Source organism: Meles meles, chromosome 14, assembly GCF_922984935.1.
Source record: "Meles meles chromosome 14, mMelMel3.1 paternal haplotype, whole genome shotgun sequence".
In the NCBI taxonomy this organism is placed as follows: Eukaryota; Metazoa; Chordata; class Mammalia; order Carnivora; family Mustelidae; genus Meles; species Meles meles.
This window is the reverse complement of record NC_060079.1, coordinates 25800443-25827494: the sequence shown is the minus strand read 5'-3', so window position 1 is coordinate 25827494 and position 27052 is coordinate 25800443. Positions and strand designations below refer to the sequence as shown.

The window sequence follows — 27052 nt, the reverse complement described above, 5'->3', positions numbered from 1 at the left end:
GGAAAGGAAGGATAAGTGCTTTATGCTTTGCTTTTATTGGCTAGTTTTTAAACGAACACATTTGTTTTGTAAGATCCCCCAAAGATGACCAATGATTGTAATCATCATTCCAAATATTATGTTGACAGTACCAGTAGACCAGGTTGTCTATACATATTTAATAGGATCGTTATTTAATAATAATGTGACATATTTTGTAATTTCAAGAATGTTATCTAAGTGGGATTTTACAGTATTTAACCTTCGGGATTGGCTTTTTTCACTCAGAGTAAATTCCCTGGAGAGAAATTGTTATCAGTATATTAGTTTGATAGGGCTGCCATAACAAAATACAACAGACTGGGTGGCTTAAACAACAGAAATACATTTTGTCGTGTTTCTGGAGACTAGAAGGTCCAAGTTGAGATGTCAGCAGATTTAGTTTCTTTTGGGACTTCTCTGTTTGGCTTGCAGATTGCTGCCTTCTCCTTGCATTCTGGAATGCTTATCCTATGTGCACATATCCCTGGTGGTGGTGGTGGTGGTGGTGTGTGTGAGTGTGTCCAAGTTTCCTGTTCTTAGAAGGACACTAACCAGGTTGGATTAAGGCTTACCAGATGTCTTCATTTTAATGTATTGTACCTCTGAGAGGCCCTATCTTCCAAAACAGTCACATTCTTGGGTACTTAGGGTTAGGACTTCAGCATATGAATTTTCAGGAGTTGGGTAGGGGGCACAAGTCAGCCCATTGCATTTTGTTGTTATTGTTCAGTAGTATTCCATGGCATGACTGGACCAGTTTGTTTAACCTTTCACGCATTGAAAGATGTCTGCCTCATTCCTAGGTTTCAGCTGTTAGGAATACAGCTGCTGTGAACATTTGTGTATAGGTTTTTGTGTAGATATCAGTTTTCATTTTTCTGGGGGATTGCAATTGCTGGTCATATAGTATGGTCCATATGTGTTTAATTTTGTAAGAGCTGCCAAACTTTGTTCCAGCTGTAACATTTTATATTCCTACCATCAATATATGGGTGATTCAGTTTCCTTATGTCTTTGCCCACTTTTGGTGGTGGTACTATTTTTTTAAATTGGCCATTTTTCTTGGTACGTAGTGATATTTCAGTGTGGTTTTAATTTACATTTTTCTGATTGCTAATTATATGAAATATTTTTAAAATAGACTTTTCTTTTTAGAATAGTTTTAGGTTCACAACAAAATTGAGCAGAAGGTGCAGAGAGTTCCTATATACCCCTTGTTCCACACATGCTTAACTTTTTCCATTATGAATATTGTCACAACAGTGCTACATTTGTTACAGTTGAACTGACTCTGACACATCATTATCACCCAAAGTCCATAGTTGCTGAAGGTCTTCTAAATGTGCTTATTTGCCGTTCTTTATCATGATCAGTGTATTATCTTTTATGTTTTTTTGTCCAATTTTGAGTTTCCATAGATTTCCTATGTGTACAATTATGTCATGTGTGAATAATGACAGCTTTATTTCTTCCTTTATTTTGCTTTCTTTTCCTTGCCTGTTGCACCAGCTAAGATTTCAATACAATATCGAATAGATGTGGGAAGAGTTCCTGCTGTTAGGGAGAAATCATTCTGTCTTTTACCATTAAGTGCAATGTTAAGAGTAGATTTTTTCTTAGATTATCAGATTAAAGAATTATCCTTCTATTCCCAGTTTGTAGATTTTTTTTATTATATCAGAAATAAATGTTGGATTTTGTGAAATGCTTTTTCTGCATCTATTGTGATGACCATATTTTTCCTTTTTTAGACTGTTGATGTGATGAATAAAATTGACTGTTAAAGCAAGTTTCCATTCCTGGGTAAATTCCACTTAATCATGATACAGTATCCCTTTCATATATTTTTGGATTTGATTTGCTAAATTTTTGTTAAGAATTTTTGCATATGTATTCATGAGGCATAGTGAGTATGTAGTTTTCTCTTTTGGTTATGGGTTTTTTCCTAGTGTTTTTTTTTGTTTGTTTGTTTTTTTCCCTTCTATTTTTGTTAGATTTTGTGAAGAATAATGTTGGCCTTATAGAATGTGTTGGGAATTATTTTGTTCTCTTTAATTTTTTTGTAGAGTTTGTGTAAAATTTGTATTTTTCCTTGTTAAATGTTTGGTAAAGCCATATGTATGGCCTCGAGGATTTTTGTGTGTGTGTGTGTGGGGGGGAAAGTTTTTAACTACAAATTCAGTTTCTTTAATAGATGTGGGCAATTCAGTTTTCTTACCTTTTTTTTTTTTTTTTTTAAGGTTTATTTGTCAGAGAGAGAGAAAGCACATGAGGTGGGGGGAGAAGTGGAGAGAGACGCAGACTCCCTACTGAGCAGAAAGCCCAACATGGGGCTCAATCCCAGGACTCCCAGATCATGACCTGAGCTGAAGGCAGCTGCCCAACTGACAGAGCCACCCACGTGCCCCTTGCTTTTGTTTTTAAAAGATATTTTCATAGTTAAAAAATTGTAGCCTGGGGGGAAACCTCGGTGGCTGAGTCAGTTAAGCATATGCCTTTGGCTCAGGTCATGATCCTGAATTCTGGGATTGAGCCCTGAGTCAGGCTTCCTGCTCAGCAGTGTCTGCCTCTCCCTCTCTCTGCCCTTCCCTCTGCTTGTGTTCTCTAGTTCACTCTCTCTCTCGTTCAAATAAATAAATAAATTAATTAAAAAAATTGTAGCTTGGCTTTTTCCCGCCAAGTTCCATTGTATTCTAGCTTCCATTGTTTCTGAAGATAAGTCTGCTATTATCCAAATCTTTGTTTCTCTGTATGTAAAATGGTATATTTTATAATCTCCTTCTCCCTAGTGAATATTTAATGCTAGACAAGTAGTTTGTTTATTTTTAGAGAGAGAAAGAGCATTACCTTTTCTTTCTCTTGCATTCAGTGTTTTATCAAATGATTTTGGATTTTGTCAAATGATTTTCTGTGCCTATTAATATAATGTTATGTTCTTTTTTCCCTCTCTTATTGGTATTACTTTAATTGATTTTCAGATCTTAAGCCACAATTGCATTTCTAGGATAAGTCTTACTTGATCATGGTGTATAATCTTTTTTATATGTTTGTGAATTTGGTTTGCTAGTATTTTCTTGAGGATTTTGGCATATACTCATAGAGGATTTTATCTCTGTTTTCTTTCCTTGTAAGTCTTTGTCTAATTTCAGTATCAGGGTAATACTGGCTTCTCACAGAATAAGTTGGGAAATCTTCCCTTCTAAGAGGTTTTTATGGAGGAATTGATGAATTGTTACTAATTCCTCTTTAAATATCTGATAGAATTCACCAGTGAAGCAATCTGGGCCACATAGAAAAGTGGGAAGTTCTAAAATTACTGTTCAATTGCTATAAGTCTATTCAGATTGTTTCTTTTTGAGTCAGTTTTGGTAGTTGGTCTCTCTTAAGGAATTTGTCCATTTCATCTGTTATAAGCATTCATGCTATAGTTTGTGTGTGTGTGTGTGTTTTCTATAAGGTTGCTCTTTATGTTGTTACTTCGTTCTTAATTTTAGCTAATTTAAGCCTCTTTCTTTTGTCTTGGTCAGTCAAACTAAAAGTTTTTCTATTTTGGTGATCTCTTAAAAAATTGATTTTGCTTTCACTGATTTTCTCCACTTTTCTATTCTCTTTCTTTCCTATTTTTTCCATCATTTGGTGCTTTATACTTAATATATATATCAGATAACATTATTAAAGTTAATCATGAACTTTCATCATGAAATACTCATATAGATCTCATATATAATTATGTATAGTGTAATTATAATAATATATGATTGGGCTGCCTGTTTTAAAATTGCTTTTCCTTCATAAAAGTTTTCACTGTTGGCCAATATTGTTTACTGCAGTGTATTTTCTTCCGGAGGACCCATACAAGGAATTTAACCTTCATCTCTGAATGAAGAGTCACTAGGCTTCTTTTGAGAACAATTTATTTAACTTTGTGGTCACTATGAATCTTCTAATTGAGTATTTATTATTTTGGATGCTTATATCCAAAGCATTATAGCATGCAGTTTTTTAGATAGTAACATTTTTCCTGTTTTTTTTTAAATTATCATTTTTATATTTTGTTTTCAAAATTTCAGAGAAAAAAATATATTCAAAAGTCAAACATGCTTCTTTTTAAGAAATCACATTTTATAGTAATACAAAATGAATATCCATTGGCTTCTTTCTATTTCTACCTCTGTAGAGATAACCATTGTTAAGTTTTCATTTGCTCTCTACCTTCAATCCTTTCTCCTCCCACTTCACCACATAGATATAAGGATTTTTGTTTTACCTAACTGAAGTCTTATGAATTGTTTTAGAAGTATAAATAAATAATTACCATTTATTATTATTACCATTTATTATTATTGGAATAGGCAATAGATTCATGTGGTTCAAGATTCAAGAGAAATAAAAATTAAACGGTGAAGTTTCTCTCATTCCTATCCTGCAGACACATACTTTTTCCCTCCAGAAGCAACTAATAAAAGTTTCTAGTTTTGGGGGCACCTGGGTGGCTCAGTGGGTTCAGCCTCTGCCTTCGGCTCAGGTCATGATCTCAGGGTCCTGGGATCGAGCCCCGCATCAGGCTCTCTGCTCAGCAGGGAGCCTGCTTCCCCCTGTCTCTCTGCCTACTTATGATCTCTCTCTCTCTGTAGCAAATGAATAAAATCTTAAAAAAAATAAAAAGTTTCTAGTTTTTGCACTATTCTCTACTTTGCTTTTCTCATGTAGCAATAGTATCTTGAACATCACCTCACCCTCTGTGTTTAGCTTGTTATTTTTAGTGAATGTATTTTCCGTTGTATGGACATATAATTTACTTATGTACTCCCCTGTTAATAAAGATTTAGTTTGTTTTTGAATATTTGATACTACAAACAACTGCAGTGAATATCCTTAAAGCCACATTTAATGCACAAGTAAGAAGACTTCTGTAGTGTAGATTTCTAGAAGTGGAACCTCTGGGTCAAAATTTAATAGATCGTGTCTTTGTTCATAAAATAAAAATCTGCTCAAATCTCACTCTACCAATGAGATCTACCACCCTGTTTAATACTGTAATCTGCCCTCACTTCTCCTTCTAATTCTCTATCCACTTTACTCTCTTATTTTTGTAACAGTGTATATAGTTTACTTATTTATAGATTTTTGCTTATTGTCTTTCTCTTCCCCCTAAGGTGTCAGCTTCAGGAAACAGGAATGCTTATTTTGTTTAGTAATGTATTACTAGCAGTTAAAATAGTGCTTGTTGCTGTAGGCATTTATATAAATATTTATTGATAATTAGATGAATAAGAGAGGGGTGCCTGGGTGGCTCAGTGGGTTAAGCCTCTGCCTCTGCCTTAGGCTCAGGTCATGATCTCAGGGTCCTGGGATCGAGCCCCACATTGGGCTCTCTGCTCAGCAGGGAGCCTGTTTCCCCATCTCTCTGCCTGCCTCTCTGCCTACTTGCGATCTCTGTCTGTCAAAAAAAAAAAAAAAAAAAAATTAAAAAAAAAATGAATAAGAGAATAATGTTCAGAATTATGCTTCCCAGAATGCCCAAGTTCTTTATTTTATATTTTATATTTTTTCTTTAATTTTATATTAAGATTTTTAAAAAAAATCCTTTCTAGTATATTTTGGGATACGAATTATAGAAAATCTGCCATAATGAATTTCTTTTTAAAAAATTACCTCTGCCCCACAGGGTGCCTGAGTGGCACAATCAGTTAAGCCATTAACTCTTATTTTTCGCTGTGGTCGTGATCTCAGGGTTGTGAGATCGAGCCCACACAGGGTTTTGCACTCAGCTCAGAGTCTGCTTCAGATTCTCTCCCTCTGCCCCTCCCACTTGTGCTCTTTCTCTCTCAAATGAATAAATAAATCTTTAAAAAAATTACCCTACCCTCCAGTTCCCCACAAACATAGAGCCAGATCTGAATTTCGTCTCACCTAATTAGGAATAGATACCAGAAGGATACATCAAATACTCTTCCATAGGATTGAAATGACCACTGAGATTATTATGGGCTTCCAAGTGTGCTAGGTTGTCAACAGGAGTTGCTTTGAAATAAATGTTTAAATAATCTTCAGCAAATTAATATTTTTCCTTATTTATACTCATTGTAATTTTAAAGGCGAGGTATTCATAATTATTGATGTTCAGATTGGTAGTTATTTCTCTCTTTTATATTCAACTATAAACAGATAATCAAGTTTATATGAGACAGGTATTTAGGAGAGGTTTTTTTTGTTTTGTTTTTTAAATTAAATTTTTAAAATTTTTTTATAAACATATAATATATTTTTAGCCCCAGGGGTACAGATCTTTGAATCACCAGGTTTACACACTTCACAGCACTCACCCTCCCCAATGTCCATAACCCCACCACCCTCTCCCAACCCCCCTCCCCCCAGCAACCCTCAGTTTGTTTTGTGAGATTGTCTCTTATGGTTTGTCTCCCTCCTGATCCCATCTTATTTCGTTTATTCTTTTCCTACCCCTCCAAGCCCCCCATGTTGCATCTCCACTTCCTCATATCAGGAAGATCATATGATAGTTGTCTTTCTCCGACTGATTTATTTCGCTAAGCATAATACCCTCTAGTTCCATCCATGTCGTCACAAATGGCAAGATTTCATTTCTTTTGATGGCTGCATAATATTCCGTTGTAGGAGAGTTTTGAAGTGAATTATTTTATTAAACATTCTTTATCCTAGTCCTGTTTTAATTTATCTCTTTTATATGTGCTTTGATTTTCTCATCATACAAACTATTTTTTTTTAAGGTAAGTTGAATCAGAATCATATTGCACACAAAACTACCAAACATTCATTATTAGCTTCCCCCACCTTGGCTCTGTTTCAGAAAGTCTACCAAACTTTTAAAAATTAAGTTTGTTTATTTTTCCTAATTTTATTCAGACATAAAAGCTGACAGCCAATGATTTTATCAACATAAAGGTAAATTATGTTACTGTGCTGCATTGAATTCTAACAAAAGTGACAAATGCCCATTCTAACAAATGTCTTTCTCACAAGGGCATTGTGTAACTGGATGGCTATTTTATTAACTGAGGCTTTATTGAAAGTAGACATGTGGGCTTTCTTAAGTTTTTTTAAATATTGAAAAATTTGCCAGATTATCATTTTATGACTTGGAACCCTAGAAACTCCCAGACACAGGACTTTGATGATCAGTGATCTCTTTTGGTTCCCTTCCAATTTGGGATTCTTTTATTCTAATGCCAACTCATTTATTAATTTGATGTTTTCCTTTTTTCAAGTAGAATATGCAGTATTGGAAAAAGGAGTTGGCATGCAAACTTTGGAAGATGTCTTTTATCCATAAAATTTGATCTGAGTTGTCAGAATGATCTCTCTCCTCAGTGTATTTTAACCTTGCTCCTAAGAGTGGTAGATATCAGTTTCATAGATCTTTTACAGAAAAGCCAATTAATTAGTAGCTGTTTGCATTTGGTGGCAGTTTTCTCTCCTATATTGTTATATCTTCTTGGGTGGATCATCTTTGGGGCTTTGACTCAATAAACTAAGCAGACAGCTTGACCAGAAACCGAGTTCCAGGTCAGTTATCTATCACCTGTTTAGAAAATGAGTTCTCTAGTATCATTTCTTTGTGTGAGTTACTCTTGCTCTTACTCATTAGTTGTTACCAATGTATGAATGGGAGTTGAAGAAACTAGAGTAGAACTAGTTGTCTTATCTTACACCTTGCATTGGTGATTGAATTGATGCTTGTTTTTCTGAGCATACTAAAGGGGAAAAAAAGCTATTCCGTTCTATTGGGGTTCTGAGCATACTAAAGGGGAAAAAAAGCTATTCCGTTCTATTGGGGTTCCGTTGGGGTATAGCTATTAGTACTGCTTAAAAAAAATACACACTTAATGCCAAGTTAGTGCTGGATACTTCACTAAGCTCTTGGGGGTATAGCAATGAATTAAGTAGAAATGTTTTACCTTCCAGATGTTTATAGACTGGTTGAGATATGGACAAATAAGTAAATCACAGTTCAGTTGAATGTTTAGATATTCCTATCCACTGAGTTCTGTAGAAATTCTTAAGGGAGGGAGCCCCATCTCTTGGGTAGTGGGTCAGGTAAATCTGAACTTGTTAGGTACTTATTTTCCTGGTAGTGGAGTCAACTCTCTCCTCACAAGGGCATTGCGTAACTCTATGGCTGATTCACCTGTTGTTTACTCCTGTGTGTTGTATCACAAATGTGATTGAGTACAAGTTAAGATTAGCTTTTGCATTCCTTTTCTTGGCTAAGCCACTCTTGACTTTTACTTCTGAGCACATCAAAGAATGTATTTAACACTAAGTGCTGTCAGCCATTTTACACAAGTGAGAGAGGTGGGATTTTCTGACTTATTGGTCTGTTATCCCTTTGGTTCCTACATATAACCTTGGTGAGGAGGAAATCCAAGAGTAGAAGGTAAAGACAGCTCTTATTGCCTCCAGTCCTCTATTATATTCCTGTAATATATTTAATTTGTAACCTTATTGTTAATCACTTGTTACAATCCTGTGAGTCAAGGGTAAGGATGTGTCCTACTGACCGTGAGTTAGAAAGTATATTTCTTTTTTTAAAAATATTTTATTTCTTTATTTGAGAGCAAGAGAAAGAGAGGGCATGAGCACACACAAGCAGGGGGTTTGGCAGAGGAGAGGGAGAAGTAGCAGGGGCTAAGTGTGAAGCCTGAACACCCCCCCACCCCACTGCAATCTCAGGACCCTGAGATCATGACCTGAGCTGAAGTTAGATGCTTAATTGACTGAGTCACCCAGGTGCTCAAAAGCATATTTCCTATGGCTTATTTTCATCTTGCCCATGGCTTTTGTATTTTTAACTTTCAAAATTCAGTTTAAATTCATGTTAAGTTATGATAGGTAAGATAATTTTCTGATGCCTCCAAGATGATTTGTGTTACCACATGGTGGAGCTCTTTTGTAAGTTAGTGCATTTTAAAGCAGCATGTACATGTCATCAACTGGGGGTTATCATTAGGGTGGTTCAAGTGCACTAAACTAAATGCTACCTTAATAGGTAGCCTCTTCAAATGTTGATTATAGATTTTGATTTAAACTATAAGATAGGTAATTAATGTTTTAATATCTTTAAGATTTTTCTCTTTAGTATTTGTACTTTTTCTGTTTATTGCTTTGTATAAATTTAGCACTTATTTATTCATTTTTATTTAATTTATTTATTTTTAAGGTTTTATTTATTTATTTGATAGAGCGCAGGTGTGAGCACACAAGCAGGGGAAGCAGCAGGCAGAGGGAGAGGGAGAAGAAAGCACCCTGCTGAGCAGGGAGCCTGATGCAGGGCTCAATCGTAAGACCTTGAGATCATGACCTGAGCCAAAGGCAGAGGCTTAACTGACTGACCCACCCAGGTGCCCCTAGTACTTTTTCATTTGACTGACTTTCCTACTATAATTGTAGTAATTTAGAAAATGTATCTAGGAATAATGAATAAAATGAAAATCATTTGTAATTCTACCATGTAGAGATAATAATTAACATTTTGATATATTTTTGCTTTCCCTTTTTAAAAATTTTCACAAAATTGTAATCAAAATATACTCAGAATTTTGATTTTTGGTGTTTTTTTTTTCTCTTAACATATCTTTGATATTTTCCTGTTTCCTTATAATCTTTGAAATATTTTAAGGGTTTTGTATCATTGTGTGATAGAGCTCCATCACAATTTATTTAAATATTCTTTTTTAAGATATTTAGGTTTTCCCCACTATTTTTGCTCTTACAAATAATTCTTTAACCTCTATTACACTAAATCTTATTTTCCTAATTTTTATTTAAATTTTAGTTATTTAACATACAGTGCAGTATTGCTTTCAGGAGTAGAATTCAGTGATTCATCACTTACATACAACTCCCAGGGCTTATCACAAGTGCCCTCTTTAATACCCATTACCCATCTAGCCCAATTCCCACCCACCTCCCTATATCAACCCTGTTCGTTCTCTGTAGTTGTTAAGAGTCTCTTATGGTAGGGTCGTCTGGGTGACTCAGTGGGTTAAAGCCTCTGCATTCGGCTCAAGTCATGATCCCAGGGTCCTGGGATCGAGCCCCGCATCGGGCTCTCTGCTCAGCAGGGAGCCTGCTTCCTCCTCTCTCTCTCTCTCTGCCTGCCTCTCTACCTGCTTGTGATCTCTGTCTGTCAAATAAATAAATAAAATCTTAAAAAAAAAAAAAAAGAATCTCTTATGGTTTGTTTCCCTCTCTCCTTTTTTCTTTCCTCCAATATGTTCATCTGTTTTCTTTCTTAAATTCCATATTTGAGTGAAATCATGTGGTGTTTATCTTTCTCTGACTGATTTATTTCACGTAGCATAATGCACTCTAGCTCCATCCACATTGTCACAAATGGCAAGATATCATTTTTTGATGGCTGAATAATATTCCAGTGTGTTTGTAGGTGTGTGTTTGTATACACACACCACATCTTCTTTTTTTTTTTTAAGATTTTATTTATTTATTTGACAGACAGATCACAAGTAGGCAGAGAGGCAGGCAGAGAGAGAGAGAGAAAGGGGAAAGCAGGCTCCCTGCTGAGCAGAGAGCCCGATGTGGGGCTCGATCCCAGGACCCTGGGACCATGACCTGAGCCGAAGGCAGAGGCTTTAACCCACTGAGCCACCCAGACGCCCCCCACATCTTCTTTATACGTTCATCAGTTGATGGACATTTGGGCTCTCTCCATAGTTTGGCTATTGTTAATGATGTTGCCAAAAAGATCAGGGTTCATGTACCCCTTTGAATCTGTATTTTTGTATCATTTGCGTAAATAACTAGTAGCACAATTATTGGTTCATAGGGTAATTCTATTTTCAATTTTTTGAGAAGCCTCCATGCTGTTTTCCATTTTATATTACCACAAACAGTGCAGGAGGGTTCCCCTTTCTCTGCATTCTTGCCAATACCTGTTGTTTCTTGTGTTGTTGATTTTAGCCATTCTGACAGGTGTGTATCTCATCATAATTTTGGTTTGTTTTTTCCTGATGATGAATGATGTTGAGCATCTTTTCATGTGTCTGTTAGCCATCTGGATGTCTTCTTTGGAAAAGTCGTCATTCATGTCTTCTGCCCATTTTTTAACCGGATTATTTGGTTTTGGGGTGTTGAGTTTGGCAAGTTCTTTATAGATTTTAGATACTATCCCTTCATCAGATATGTTGTTTATAAATATCTTCTCTCATTCCATAGGCTGCCTTTCAGTTTTTTTGCTTGTTTCTTGCACTGTGTAGGAGCTTTTTATCTTGATGTAGTTCCAGTAGTTCAGTTTTGCTTTTGTTTCCCTTGCCTCTGGTGATATATTATACTAAATCTTGATTAAACTCTCCAGATATTTTCATTGGATAAATTCTTGGATATAAAACTGAACTCCTAAGAATCTTGATCATATTATCAAAATGTCTTTCAGTTCATACTGTTTTGAGGTTCAGTCTTTTCAAAATATGTTTGTTGGAAAGTACCATTTTTTCTTTTGCAAAATGCTTGTTCCTGTTCTTGCCCATTTATTTTCTTCATGTTTTACCATTTCTTTTTGGTAATTCTTTTGGCTGGGTAAGAATTTTTCTCTGCTTTAACCATTTTTGACATCCTTTTCTAAGGATCTTCTAAGCCCTTTTCAAAATTCTCAACTAAATTTTTAAGAAAACACATAGTTTACAGATTTTACTTATAAATTGCCATCGGAAAATAAGCTGTGGATCTTGAGAGAGCAATCAGGGCTGGAAAGCAGGATAAGATATGCTAATCATTTGTATGGAGGTGGTAGGGGTTGCTGTGGAAGTAAATGAGATTGCTGAGAAAGACAGAATATGGTGGAAAAAAGTCTTTGGAGTTGGGAAACATCGAAGAAGTTGTGAGAGAGAAAGAAATGAGAATGAGGATGTTGGAGTGTTTTAAAAGCTGAGAGGAAAAAGTTGCATTGCACCAGTGTCAGATGCCACATAGAGGTCGTTGTGGATGAACCCAAAAAAGGCCATTTAGTTTGGAAAGACAGATCTTCAAAGACCTAGAGAATAGCCTCAGTATAATAGTGCCTGTGTAGTTAGCGTATGTGTTCAGTGGATGTACTGTGTGTGTCCTGTGAGTGTGTATATGGTGAGTGGGTGTGTGAACAGTGAGAAGGTAAAAGGATTGTATGTGGAGGGAGACGGTAGCTTGATAAGGTCCAGAGGTAGAGATATGGGTCATTTTTGTTTTTAAGGTGATACAGGCTTATTTGTAACAAAAGAGAAAGAAGCTTTTAGAAGGAAAATTCTTAGAGAAATTACAAAAGATAGAGGGAGTAATGAAAAAGCCACCAGGTCTTGAAGGAGATGAGAGGCAGTGAGATTGGGAAATAGGTGGTAGAAAGGCCTTAGAGTTGCTAATTTGAGAGTGAAGGAGAATGTCCATTTGTAAAGATCAGAAGAGAAGAGGAATTTAGAGATGAAGATGCAGAGACATTTTGAAGAAGACTGGGAGATATGATAATTAGAAAGTATTTGATGTGGAGAAGAATGTTGAAGCTTTAGGTATTGTGATTCTTTAATCTCAATAAAATAAAAATCAAGAATACAGAATAGTAAAATAGTTAAGAATACAGAACTCTTGGTGGGGTGATAAGATTAAGAATCTCAATACTGAAAATGTTAGGAACATCAGTGTAGGAATATAACAAGGAAATATTCTCAAAGAAATGGAGCAATACTAAATTGAGTGTTAGGAAACTTGGGTTTTAGTTCTGTGGCATTGACTGGCTGTATTGCAGAAGTCTCAGTTCCAGTCTTTAATTTCTTAATCTGCGCAATGAGAGGTGAATCAAGTGACCTTTTCAGATTGGAAAATCCTGAACCAAACTAAAAAAGAACAAAACATGTAAAACTACATTAGTCAAGACATTATAGTATTGTTGAAAAGAAAGACAAGCAGGACAGTGCAACAGAATAGAATCCACACATATATGCTCAGTCTCTCTCTTTTTTTTTTTAAAGATTTTATTTATTTATTTGACAGAGATCACAAGTAGGTAGAGAGGCAGGCAGGAGAGGAAGGGAAACAGGCTCCCTGCTGAGCAGAGAGCAGAGATCCCGATGTGGGGCTTGATCCCAGGACTCTGGAATCATGACCTGAGCTGAAGGCAGAGGCTTAACCCACTGAGCCACCCAGGCACTCCGTCAGTCTTTGTATACAAAGGTTTGAAGGTAATTCAGTGCAGGAAGACTATCCCTCTCACCAGGTCATGTTGGAGCACGTGGATGGATATTCACATACAAAGAATGAACTTTGATCTCTACCTTGTAACACTTACAAAAATTAACTTGATTTAGAGACCTAAACTTGTAGAAGATGGCATAGGAAATCTTTGTTTGGAATTAAGAAAGAAAACAGATGAACATATTGGAGGAGAGAAAAAAGGAGAGAGGGCAACAAACCATAAGAGACTCTGGTTAAGCAGAGATTTCAAAGATAATACCACGAAATACCAAGATAATACCATGAAAACATCATCCATAAAAGAAAAAATAAATTGAGCTTCATTAAAATGAAAAACTTATGTTTTTTGAAATACATTGTTTGAGAAAATGAAAATACAAGTCACAGAACAGGTGAAAATTTTTGCAAAACACCTATCAAAGAATTTGAATCCAGAATGTATAAATAATTCTTACAGCTTAATAAGACAAACAACTGAATAGAAAAGATTGGAAAAGACCTTTTACCAAGGAAGAGATACAGATGTTAAGTAAGATGTGAAAACACAGTCAATGTCATTAGTCCTTGGGAAAATGTACCACTACACACCTATTAGGATGGCTAGAAAACAAGCAACAAACATTGGAAAAACAGTTTGTTGGTTTTTTATAAATTTAAACTAACATTCAACATAGAACTTAGCTGTTCCCCAACTAGGTATTTGCTCAAGAAATGAAAACATATATCCATTTAAAGACCTATAGTTGGATATTTAGGGTTAAGGTTAGTAGCATTATTTATAACATGTGTACTCAACTGTTAGAATGGATAAACAAATTGTGGTATATTCATACAATGGAGTACATTCAGAAATTAAGTGGAATAACTACTGATAGATATAATAGTATAGATAAATCCTCGGAAGCTTGCTAAGTGAAAGAAGCCTGACAAAAAAGACTACAAACCATATGATTTCATTTGTATGACATTCTGGAAAAGGAAAAGGAATTAAAATCAGTTCAGTGATTGCCTGGGGCTAGGGTTTAATAAACCTGATTTCCTAAACGTACACACACACACACACACACACACACACATCCATTATTCCCAAGGTTGGATATTTATGGTATAGAGAAGATCAGATAGTGAGTGGTATTGAGACCACTATGGTGTAGTGGAATGAGGGCTAGATTCACTGATACTAGTAATGCTCCTGCTGATAATTCTGATTCAGTAGGTACAATGCCAGGCACCAAACTGATTACTTAAGAGCATTCTTATTGCTAATTTTTGTGGTGATTCTATGATCAGACACTATTACTGTCATTCCTATTTTCATAGAAATTGAGTCTTTATTGGATTTAAACAAGTTGCCCACAGTTACACAGCTCAAATATGCATTCAAACTCTTGAGTGTTTGACACCAAAATCCATGTTCTTAAATAAGAGAATGTAAGTTCCAGGAAGATACAGAATTTTTGTTTTTGTTTTTGTTTTCACCATTGTATTCCCCAGAGTCATAACTATGGCAGTTGTATAATGAATATTTCTTAAGAAATTATTAAAGTTGTCAAATTTTGGAGGATACTAAAAAAACAAAAAGGAAGGTACAAAGAAGCCTATGTGAAGGTAAAGATGATTTTAGTATAGTTTAGTGTTTAAACTGATGCTTTTCATTTAAGCATTTATCATATCAAATGACTTTGTGTTAAATTGTGGTGTCTATGTCCTAATAAAATCTGCTCTTTTAAAAAGCAAACAAAGTAATTATAGAGTAGGATTTTGTAGTTAATTCTAATCTTTCTGGCTTTGTAAATTTTTTCCATCTAGCAAATCTCAGTGGCAACTAGGTATAAGATCAGACTAAGTCAATTTTATTGGTTATAACTAAACTACAAGCCCATCTTGTGCATACCTGTTAGGGTGTGTGTGTGTGTGTGTGTCCCGAAAGTCTACTTCTAGGAATCTCCTAGTTGGAAACTGATCATTTCCATTGCATAGATACACAAAAACATTTGCTTATAAATGAATAACCTAATTCATCTCATCTGTTACATGGTTCTCTCTGACATATTTAATATTTAATAGTCTGAAGTTTAAAAGTAACATTTACCTGAAAGTAATATAGCATTGTATGTTAGCTGTACTGGAATTAAAATAAAAACTTAATAAAAATATTTTATTTTCTAAGTAGCTAAAATTAAGGAGAAATTTAGAGTTGGATAATGATAAACTTTTTGTTGTCAATGAAATTTGATAAACTAAGAATGCCTTGGTGGCTTGGTTGGTTGAAAATCTGCCTTCGGCTCAGATCATGGTCATGGGGTCTTGGGATCCAGGCCCACACTGGGCTCCTTGTTTGGCAGGCAGCCTGCTTCTCCCTCTACCTGCTGTTTTCCCCACTTATCCTCACTCTCTCTCTGATAACCAAACAACTAAAAATATTTTTAAAAATTTGATAATCCAGAATAATTTTTTAAAATATTTATTTATTTATTTGAGAGAGAGAGAGACTGTAAGCTGGGGCGGGGGAAGGTGGGGGAAGGGAGAGAGAGAATCCTGACTCTGATATCCTGACTTGAGCTGAAACCAAGAGTCTGCTGCTTAACTGACTTAACTGACTTAACACCTAGGTGCCCCAGAATAATTCTCTTCTTAAAGCTTATGTATAATTGAGATTTCAAAACAATGTAAATTTGCATCACATACTTTTCAATTCTATTGTAACATCCAATTAAGAGTAAGGTGGGTAATGGGGAGGGCACGTTTTGCATGGAGCACTGGGTGTTGTGCAAAAAGAATGAATACTGTTACGCTGAAAAAATAAATAAAATGGAAAAAAAAAAAAAAAGAGTAAGCAAATAGGGGCTCCTGGGTGGCTCAGTGGGTTAAAAGCCTCTGCCTTCCGCTCGGCTTGGGTCATGATCTCAGGGTCCTGGGATGGAGCCCCACATCCGGCTCTCTGCTCAGCAGGGAGCCTGCTTCCTCTTCTCTCTCTCTGCCTGCCTCTCTGCCTGCTTGTGATCCCTCTCTGTCAAATAAATAAATAAATAAAATATTAAAAAAAAAAGAGTAAGCAAATAGTTCCAGTTTTGTAATAGAACATCATAATTTGGTATTTCTTTTATCAATTTAATGTAGTCAAATTTTATCTATAAAACTTACATATTTAGATAGTAATACATATTTTTAGGGGAAAAGGTAGTGACAGTGAAATGATAATAAAAATACTTTAATGATAATCATAGCTACCGCTCATCAAGTACTAATTATATGTCAGGCATTATGCTAAGGGCCTTATGTGCATAATTACATTTAATTCTTACTAAGTGAGATATTTATTATTATTTCCACTTCACAAGGAAGGCAGTAATGGCACTGAGGGATACGAATTTCACAAGGTTAAAAAATACCTGAGTCCATAGATTGTTTAAAAAATGAATGAATCAGGGGCACCTGGGTGACTCAGTGAGTTAAGGGGCAGACTCTTGATTTCTTCTCAGGTCATGATCTCAGGGTTCCGGAATTAAGCCCATGTTAGGCTCTGCCATCAACAAGGAGTCTGTTTGAGGATTCTTTCTCCCTCTCCTCTGTCCCTCCCCTGCTCACATATGTGTATATGCTCTCTCTCTAAAAATAAATGTCTTTAAGGCCACCTGGGCCCCAGTCGTCTAATGGATAAGGCATTGGCCTCCTAAGGGCATCTGGGTGGCTCAGTCGTTAAGCGTCTGCCTTTGGCTCAGGTCCTGATCCCAGCCCTGCATCCGGCTCCCTGCTTGGTGGGAGGCCTGCTTCTCCTTCTCCCACTCCCCCTGCTTGTGTTCCTGCTCTCACTGTGTCTCTCTCTGTCAAATAAATAAATAAAATCTTAAATAAATAAAGAAAGAAATGTCTTTAAAAAACAGAAGTGAATCAGAGCAAAAGGAGGATAATTATATAAGAAAGTAGCCTTGTTTTTTTAAAAAACAATTTATATTATGAACTCGAGGTTGGCTATGAGGACGTTGGATTATTGAAAAATGAAAGTATTGGGGTGCCTGGGTGGCTCAGTGGGTTAAGCCTCTGCCTTTGACTCAGGTCATGGTCTCAGGGTCCTGGGATCGAGCCCCACATCAGGCCCTCTGCTCAGTGAGGAGCCTGCTTCCCTTGCTCTCTGCCTACTTCTCTGCTTACTTGTAATCTCTCTCTCTGTCAAATAAATAAATAAAATCTTTAAAAAATAAAAATAAAATAAAATAAAAATGAAAGTATTTACTTCAGAGAAGACCCTAATTTTTTCACAGTAAGTTGTAATTTAACTTTTGTGATCTTTCTAGTATTTTTTTTTACTTAAAGTGTAAAATTTAAGTGTTGTTGATTAGTATAGAATTAAATGCTTTAGAGTATATGCCATCATAAGGATTATAAATAAGTTTATGTTGAATAAGAAAAAAATTATCATATAGTACACTTTTAATATGGTATCCAGTGTGTGAATGATTAATGAAATATTTGAATTTTTTTTTTTTTTTTGTATGCAGGAAGGTTTTGTTCAAAGGAAAAAGGAGCTATGGGGAATCTGTATCTTTATTGCAGCAGTTGATCTAGATGAGATGCCATTCACTTTTACTGAGCTACAGAAAAACATAGAAACCAGGTAAAATTTCTTATATCAATATAGGTCTCTGCCATCAAAGAAAAGTATTTCTGAACTTTCCTCTTAAATAGAATTTAGGGAACTAGTGAGAAATGCTAAAATTAAATAACACTTAAGGGACTTAGGTCAACCTAAGTGTCCTTCAACCTAAGGCTCATGGAGCCTTAATGAATGTGTATTTATGATATAGTTCCTCAAGAATTTGGTATCCTGGGAAATTTTTCATCATGTCTCTCACTCTCTAGAACTTCCTCAATTGTAGCTATTGAGGAAGTGGAAAAAAAGAGCAAGGGTTTGTAAAGTAGGGTTATTAGATTAAAATTTTTATGAAAGTTGTGGGAGTCTAGAAGGAATTTAGTTAACATTTATTAATGTTTAATATTGCTTAATGTAACACATGCTAATTATATACTTTTTGAGACTGTATATCCAGTTGAGTTTCCATAATTACTCAAATAATTGTTGTTGAGCTTATAAGCCTTATACTTATAAGAAGAATTTACTAATTTGTTTCCAATAACTCTTGAACTTTATCTTGAGCAGCTTTGTGCGACATCTAGTCATTTCATTTGCAGCATTTTACAAAATGTAACAGCAAATAATTTTACTAGAAAGATAGTAGTATATGTTTCTTCTTGGATAAAATCATCTAGAATTAAACATAATTAGTATTTTATTTAAGTGAAGTAAATTGCCACATTTTTCAGTGACTCTTTTTCTTACTACCTCTAAATAAAATGTGGAAACAAACCTACTGAATTAGAATTAGAATCTCAGAGATTTCAGTAAAATTTATATAAGTAAATTTCTGCATTAATTTATATTATATATTATATGATATATAAGTTAAATTATATAAGTGATTTCAGTAAATCTTTTTACTGAAAATTATATAAGTAAATTTCTGCATTAATTTATACATTCATGAAGTAGATGTTTCAGTGGCCTAGAGGATTGAAAATGATATGAATGTTTTGGTTAAGGTGGAGTGGACTTAATGGGTCTGTGTTGTTTTATAAGCTAAATGACCTAGAGCAGATGGCTTAGCTTTATTGTTTCAGTTCCTCATCTGTGAGCTATTTTATAGAATTATGAGAATTAAATAACTTATAATGAGTAGAAAAGTAAGTAGTTCATGTAGTCTGTGCTTATAACTTAACCATAGGTATTGATGAGGTCTTGATCTCTTTCCTATTGTTGACCACCCCTCCATGCCCTTTCCCTGAAAAAAAAAAAAAAAAAAGAAGGAAAGAAAACTAAAGAGCTGTTAGGCTCTGTGATACTGTGCTAGATTCTAATGATATAGAGGTGAGAAATAGTCTCTGACCTTAAGAAACTCATTCCAGTGGGAAAGGTAAAATTAAACAGATGTCTGTAATACAGTGTTACAAAGCTATTTCTAGATTACTAAATGAATATGACAGAAAGGCTATTACATCTTTTATCTCTAAGATGAAAGAATTTTCCTGGCAAAGTCTTTCCTGAACTTTTTTCCTGAATGGAGCAACAATTATAATTGGGCATGTCATAAATAATTTCTGTACAATAAATACAATAATATATTTGTTACAACTTTTTCTTAGGTCATCTCTTTGTTCTAATAACTATGCAGGAATGGTATCTAGACCACTGCTGCTTAAATGTGCTTCAGTAAAGGACTTTTTTTTCAGTATGTCATGGACTGACACTTAAAAAATAAATAATATAAATTAATTACCAGAAAAATGAAAGAAAAAAATTATATTAACTGCAGGACCAGACTTTTTACTATTATATTCAGCAGGCATGACATTAGTGTTAAGTTGCCATGAAAGTTTTTAAATGCTTACTCTGAATTTCTGTACTTATTTACTTGTGGACCGATAATAAGACATATCAATCCATAGAGCAGTGCTATAGAATAAGTAGTTATTTTAGATTTGTGTGTCTTAATCATAGCTCTTTATGCCTGCTTTTCCTCTCTGTAGCCTTCCCTCTTCTCTTCTTTCCTTCAGAGGGGAGCTGCAGAAGGAATAGAGACTCACTTAAGTTACCCCTAGAAAAAGGTGGCTTTGTAGTAACAATTCAGTTTACATGGTGCCCCATAGGTATTGTCAAATATCTCATAAAAACTGGAACTGAGTGTGCTTCTTGAATAGATGCTTTTTTGAGGTTTTTTAAATTTTTCTTTGAAGGTATCTAGACATTTACTCCCTTCTCTTTTCTCTTATGAGCAGCATCATGAACATCTACTCCATATCATTTCTACTTCTTTATTTGCTGTTCCGTGTAGCTTGTCATGGCTGCCCCAGTCCCTTCTATGTCACAAGTACTTTAACAGCCATCTCTTGGGTTCTTTGTTCACTGCTGATTAGCTGAAGCTTCTATTTTTACAGTTCTTGAGATGAATGTCTGAAGGGTCCCGCCCATTTTATAGAATGAAGCCTATAACCCATTAGTTGCTGGAGAGCATATGGGAGGGTCTGGTGACTACCCTTGAGTTCGTTTAGCTGTTTTGGTGTAATTCCAAATTTTGTGTGTGTGTGTGTGTGTGTGTGTTGCAGTTGATGATTGCTGTGTTTAGTGCACTATTTTTTATTAGCAAAAAATTGATGTATTAATATTTCAAACAGATTAATTTTTATAGAAAACAATAAAAAATGATTTAAAGTCATTATTTAAACAACCTAAAAATTTTAATCAGTTTTTCTTTTCCCTTCCCCAATAATTCAGCCCTAAAACCATAAGGGGTTGAAGAAAGTATGTATGTGCATCTGTGGTAGGAGAAAGCATGGGGTGCATAGAAGAATGTTAGAGCCCAAGTGTGATGGGGAGGGCATTCATATGGATATGGTTGGGGATGAGGGCCCTGAAATGGGCTGTTTTGTGTGCAGTGTCAGAGACCAAGCAGGGTGTGTGAGTAGCCAGACCACATGTGAAGTGAATGCAGTCTGGGCTGGGGAGTCAGAACCCTCCGAGGGTGAGGAAGTGTCCATGTGGAGGGGTCGGGGCAGTCTAGGATGGAGAGTCAGTCTGAGCAGATGAGAGTGGGAGAGAGTGGGAGAGTGGGTAACTTCAGAGATGGAAGGTGGTTACATGCAGGGTGATTAAGTGAGTAAATAAAGATAAATGGATTACAGCTTTCTCACTGTTAAAGAAGAGTTATAAATTTGGAAAGGGAAACATGTTGGAATTGGATAAAGTTATGTGAATTTATCATTTTCAAAGCACATAGGTAGGTAGAGGGATAAATATGTATGTATATGTCTATCATAACGACCATTTTTTTTTGGTACAAATAGATGTAGGCATCGGTATACACATATAGGGTTGAAGGTAGTTGATTTTTACTCTTCAAACTAGTAAAATACAAAAAATAATTCCTTCCAAAGAATATAATAGTGATTTGGTATAGAGCTAATACACTTCTGGATTAAAATGTTTATGCTTTGAAAATGAAATAAAATGAATTTTTTCGGTTACAGATTCACTTTATTCTTTTCTTTGTAGTGTCTGCAAATTCTTTGATTTAATGAAAGAAATTGATACCAGTACCAAGGTTGATAATGCTATGTCAAGACTGTTGAAGAAGTATAATGTATTATGTGCGCTCTACAGCAAATTAGAAAGGTAAAGTAAAAGTTTTATTAGGATTATGCCCCAGTTTTGTGGGGCATAATAGTTTTACTATCAATTAGATTCCATCTGGGAAATATGTTTAGTAAAGTTATTGGTTATTACCCCTTAGATTTGCTCCTTTTGCTATTAGTTTTTTATTGATCCTTAGCTTTCTTTTTTATCCAGTCATATGCATTCTGAATGTTTTCTCCAAATTTTTCATACTGTCCTTTCATATTTCTCATTTGTTTTAACAAACTTTAAGACTTTAGTCTTCTCTACCAGAGACTTCCAGTTTTCAATGGAAGAGTGACCTAAATTTAAACTTCTTCCTAATGGTGTTACTTAGTTCAGAAAAAGGAAAACATGCTGGTAGTAGAAGGTGTACATGACCTATACTACCAAGCTATGATTTGTATTCTCAGTGGTAGTTTAGGAGACTTTTCATTACTATTTAACTGGGAGAAAGATGAAATTCAGATAAACTTGGGTTAGGTTTTTTTTTCTTTTTTAAATTTCTCTCTCTCTCTTTTTTTAAAGGTTTTATTTATTTATTTGACAGAGAGATCACAAGTAGGCAGAGCTGCGGGCAGAGAGAGACAGGGAAGCAGGCTTCCCGCTGAGCAGAGCGCCCAATGTGGGGCTTGATCCCAGGACCCTGAGATATGACCTGAGTCGAAGGTAGAGGCTTAACCCAATGAGCCACCCAGGCACCCCGGGTTAAGTTTTTAATACATTTTTCATCTAATTTTCCACTGCCACTGGTAAAATGCCAAGTCTGGCATGTGGCTGTTACTTTGTTTATTTTGGAGCTCATTTCACTTGATTGAGAATATATAAGATTTAATACTTTAGCTAACCAAACAGTTGTAAAGAGAGAGGGGAGAAGAGGCATGTCCTTAAATATTCTGAGGAGAATAAGTATGTAGATAGACCTGGAGACATATACATACATATCCTTCTCAGAAGGATGCTTCTATTTTCCCTTTGCTTCTTTTTGGTTGGTGTGCCACTAGAACTTCAGTGGTGTGATAGAGGATAAGAAAAATGAGAGAAAAATCAAGATTTGCCTAGGGCTTTTGAGGGAATTTTTCTTGCTCCTCATTTTTAAATTGTAATAAGGTCACATTGGCCATCATGAATTTCTTTTGTCTTTTCTTTTTTTTTTTTTTTAAAGATTTATGTATTTGACAGATAGAGATCACAAGTAGACAGAGAGGCAGGCAGAGAGAGAGAGAGAGGAGGAAGCAGGCTCTCCGCTAAGCAGAGAGCCCGATGCGGGGCTTGATCCCAGGACCCTGGGATCATGACCTGAGCTGAAGGCAGAGGCTTTAACCCGCTGAGCCACCCAGGCGCCCCTCTTTTGTCTTTTCTTGAGTAAAGTCTATTTGCAAAGGAAAAAAAGGATTTTTATTATAATAAAAATTAATTTGTACAAGGAATGTAGACTAATTATAAAGCACTTGGAAAATACAGAAGAGCATATACAAAATATGAATCACCCTAAATTTTAATACTGGAGATAACTAGTTTTTATGTTTAGAATATTTCTTTCTTTTGGATATTGTTTTATGTAATTTATGTGGTATATATAATTTTTTCCTTTTTTTTTTTTTTTTTTAAACCTAACTGGGACTTTTCTGAATGCTTCTGTCCCTTAAAGTTGTTTATGGCCTTTTTTTCTTTTTCTTTTTTTTTTTTTAAAGATTTTATTTATTTATTTGTCAGAGAGAGAGAGAGAGAGATATCACAAGCAGGCAGAGTGGCAGGCAGAGGTGGAGAGAGAAGCAGGCTCCCTGCTGAGCAGAGAGCCGGATGCGGGACTCGATCCCAGGACTCTGAGATCATGACCTGAGCCGAAGGCAGCAGCTGAACCCACTGAGCCACCCAGGCGTCCCTGTTTATGGCCTTTTAACTCATATCTTGGAACTTATCCTAAGAATGTTATCGTAAATACAAAAAAGCTTTAGAGATTTTTATCACAATATTATTTAAACCAATGAAAAACTGGAAACAACCTATTTATGCAATAAAGAGTAAGATATAAATATAATCTAAACACTAAATATTATAAAAGTAAAATAAAATTTGCTGAGGAATATTAATCTGCAAAAATGCTTCTAATATTAAATGTAAAATTTGATGAGGACTAGAACAGTATGAGAAAAATGCTTCTAATGCTGAATAAATAAAGCAGGATATACTGTGCTTATAACTGCAGAAAGAGTTTGTATTTATTGAATAAAGTTATGTATCGACACTAATGTATTGAATGACAGTAACTGGAAAAGAAGTACCAAAATGTTAACCAGGGTTTTGTATGAGTAACTTACATTTCTAAAAAGGATTATGTTACCAGCATAATAAATTAAGCAAAAACGTCTCTAAGCCAATATTTTTAAAAAAAACCTATTCTGTAAAGACTAGTACCTCAAAATCTATTATTATCAGGTTATTTCTAGATACAGAATTTTAGTGAGAATGATTTGGAGTGCAGTCCTGATTTTTTTTTTCCCTGCTATAATTATTTTATTTTATTTTATTATTTTTTTATTTGTTTATTTTCAGCATAACAGTGTTCATTGTTTTTGCACCACACCCAGTGCTCCATGCAGTACGTGCCCTCCCTGTTACCCACCACCTGGTTCCTCAACCTCCCACCCCACCCCGCCCCTTCAAAACCCTCTGGTTGTTTTTCAGAGTCCACAGTCTCTCAGGGTTCATCTCTCCCTCCAGTTTCCCTCATGTCCTCCGTGTTCTTTGTTATGCTCCACAAATAAGTGAGACCATATGATACTTGACTCTCTCTGCTTAACTTATTCCGCTCAGCATAATCTCTTCCAGTCCTGTCCATGTTGCTACAAAAGTTGGGTATTCATCCTTTCTGATGGAGGCATAATACCCCATTGTGTATATGGACCACATCTTCCTTATCCATTCATCCGTTGAAGGGCATCTTGGTTCTTTCCATAGTTTGGCGACCGTGGCCATTGCTGTTATAAACATTGGGGTACAGATGGCCCTTCTTTTCACTACATCTGTATCTTTGGGGTAAATACCCAGCAGTGCAATTGAAGGGTCATAGGGAAGCTCTATTCTTAATTTCTTCAGGAATCTCCACACTGTTCTCCAAAGTGGCTGCACTAACTTGCATTCCCACCAACAGTGTAAGAGGGTTCCCCTTTCTCCACATCCTCTCCAACACATGTTGTTTCCTGTCTTGCTAATTTTGGCCATTCTAACTGGTGTAAGGTGGTATCTCAATGTGGTTTTAATTTGAATCTCCCTGATGGCTAGTGATGATGAACATTTTTTCATGTGTCTGAGCCATTTGTATGTCTTCCTTGGAGAAGTGTCTGTTCATATCTTCTGCCCATTTTTTGATATGTTTATCTGTTTTGTGTGTGTTGAGTTTGAGAAGTTCTTTATAGATCCTGGATATCAACCTTTTGTCTGTACTGTCATTTGCAAATATCTTCTCCCATTCCGTGGGTTGCCTTTTTGTTTTGTTGACTGTTTCCTTTGCTGTGCAGAAGCTTATGATCTTGATGAAGTCCCAAAAGTTCATTTTCGCTTTTGTTTCCTTGGCCTTTGGAGACATATCTTGAAAGAAGTTGCTGTGGCTGATATCGAAGAGGTTACTGCCTATGTTCTCCTCTAGGATTCTGATGGATTCCTGTCTCACATTGAGGTCTTTTATACATTTTGAGTCTATCTTTGTGTACGGTGTAAGAGAATGGTCGAGTTTCATTCTTCTACATATCGCTGTCCAGTTTTCCCAGCACCATTTATTGAAGAGACTGTCTTTTTTCCATTGTATATTTTTTCCTGTTTTGTCGAAGATTATTTGACCATAGAGTTGAGGGTCCATATCTGGGCTCTCCACTCTGTTCCGCTGGTCTGTGTGTCTGTTTTTATGCCAGTACCACGCTGTCTTGGTGATCACAGCTTTGTAGTAAAGCTTGAAATCAGGTAATGTGATGCCACCAGTTTTGTTTTTGTTTTTCAACATTTCTTTAGCAATTTGGGGTCTCTTCTGATTCCATACAAATTTTAGGATTATTTGCTCCAGCTCTTTCAAAAATACCGGTGGAATTTTGATCGGAATGGCATTAAAAGTATAGATTGCTCTAGGCAGTATAGACATTTTAACAATGTTTATTCTTCCAATCCAAGAGCATGGAACGGTCTTCCATCTTTTTGTGTCTTCTTCAATTTCTTTCATGAGTGTTCTGTAGTTCCTTGAGTACAGGTCCTTTACCTCTTTGGTTAGGTTTATTCCCAGGTATCTTATGGTTCTTGGTGCTATAGTAAATGGAATCGATTCTCTAATTTCCCTTTCTGTATTTTCATTGTTAGTGTATAAGAAAGCCACTGATTTCTGTACATTGACTTTGTATCCTGCCACGTTACTGAATTGCTGTATGAGTTCTAGTAGTTTGGGGGTGGAGTCTTTGAGGTTTTCCATATAAAGAATCATGTCATCTGCGAAGAGAGAGAGTTTGACTTCTTCCTTGCCAATTTGGATACCTTTTATTTCTCTTTGTTGTCTGATTGCTGTTGCTAGGACTTCTAATACTATGTTGAACAAGAGTGGTGAGAGTGGGCATCCTTGTCATGTTCCTGATCTCAAATGGAAGGCTGCAAGCTTTTTCCCATTGAGGATGATATTTGCTGTGGGTCTGTCATAGATAGATTTTATGAAGTTCAGGAATATTCCCTCTATCCCTATACGCATCAATTGAGAGGACCATGTGGTTCTTCTCTCTTCTCTTATTGATGTGTTCTATCACATTGATTGATTTGCGAATGTTGAACCAACCTTGCAACCCAGGGATGAATCCCACCTGGTCATGGTGGATAATCTTTTTAATGTGCTGCTGGATCCTGTTTGCTAGGATCTTGTTGAGAATCTTTGCATCCATATTCATCAGCGATATTGGTCTGAAATTCTCCTTTCTGGTAGGGTCTTTGCCTGGTTTGGGGATCAGGGTAATGCTGGCTTCATAAAAAGAGTCTGGAAGTTTTCCTTCTGCTTCAATTTTTTGGAACAGCTTCAGGAGAATTGGTGTTATTTCTTCTTTGAAAGTTTGGTAGAATTCCCCAGGGAATCCGTCAGGTCCTGGGCTCTTGTTTTTTGGGAGGTTTTTGATCACTGCTTCAATCTCGTTACTAGATATCGGTCTATTCAGGTTGTCAATTTCTTCCTGGTTCAATTTTAGGAGTTTATAGTTTTCTAGGAATGCATCCATTTCATCTAGGTTGCTTAGCTTATTGGCATATAACTGTCGGTAATAATTTCTGATGATTGTTTCTATTTCCTTGGTGTTAGTTGTGATCTCTCCCTTTTCATTCATAATTTTATTAATTTGGGTTTTCTCTCTTTTCTTTTGGATTAGTGTGGCCAATGGTTTATCGATCTTATTGTTTCTTTCAAAAAACCAGCTTCTAGTTTCATTGATACATTCTACTGTATCTCTCGTTTCTACCTCATTGATCTCTGCTCTAATCTTGATTATTTCCCTTCTTGCATGTGGAGTTGGTTTGATTTGTTGTTGATTCTCCAGTTCTTTAAGGTGTAGAGACAGCTGGTGTATTCTGGAT

The 27052-nt window shown here is 35.7% G+C and overlaps 1 protein-coding gene across 1 annotated transcript in view; it reads left to right on the top strand.

Moving 5' to 3' along the window:
- Window positions 1–27052, top strand: part of RB1 (RB transcriptional corepressor 1) — a 163976-nt gene that overhangs the window by 11302 nt on the left and 125622 nt on the right. Inside the window, exons 3-4 of the mRNA XM_045977933.1 lie at window positions 17736–17851; window positions 21341–21460. Of these exons, the coding sequence (XP_045833889.1) occupies window positions 17736–17851; window positions 21341–21460 (236 nt within the window). The remainder of the gene's footprint in view (window positions 1–17735; window positions 17852–21340; window positions 21461–27052) is intronic.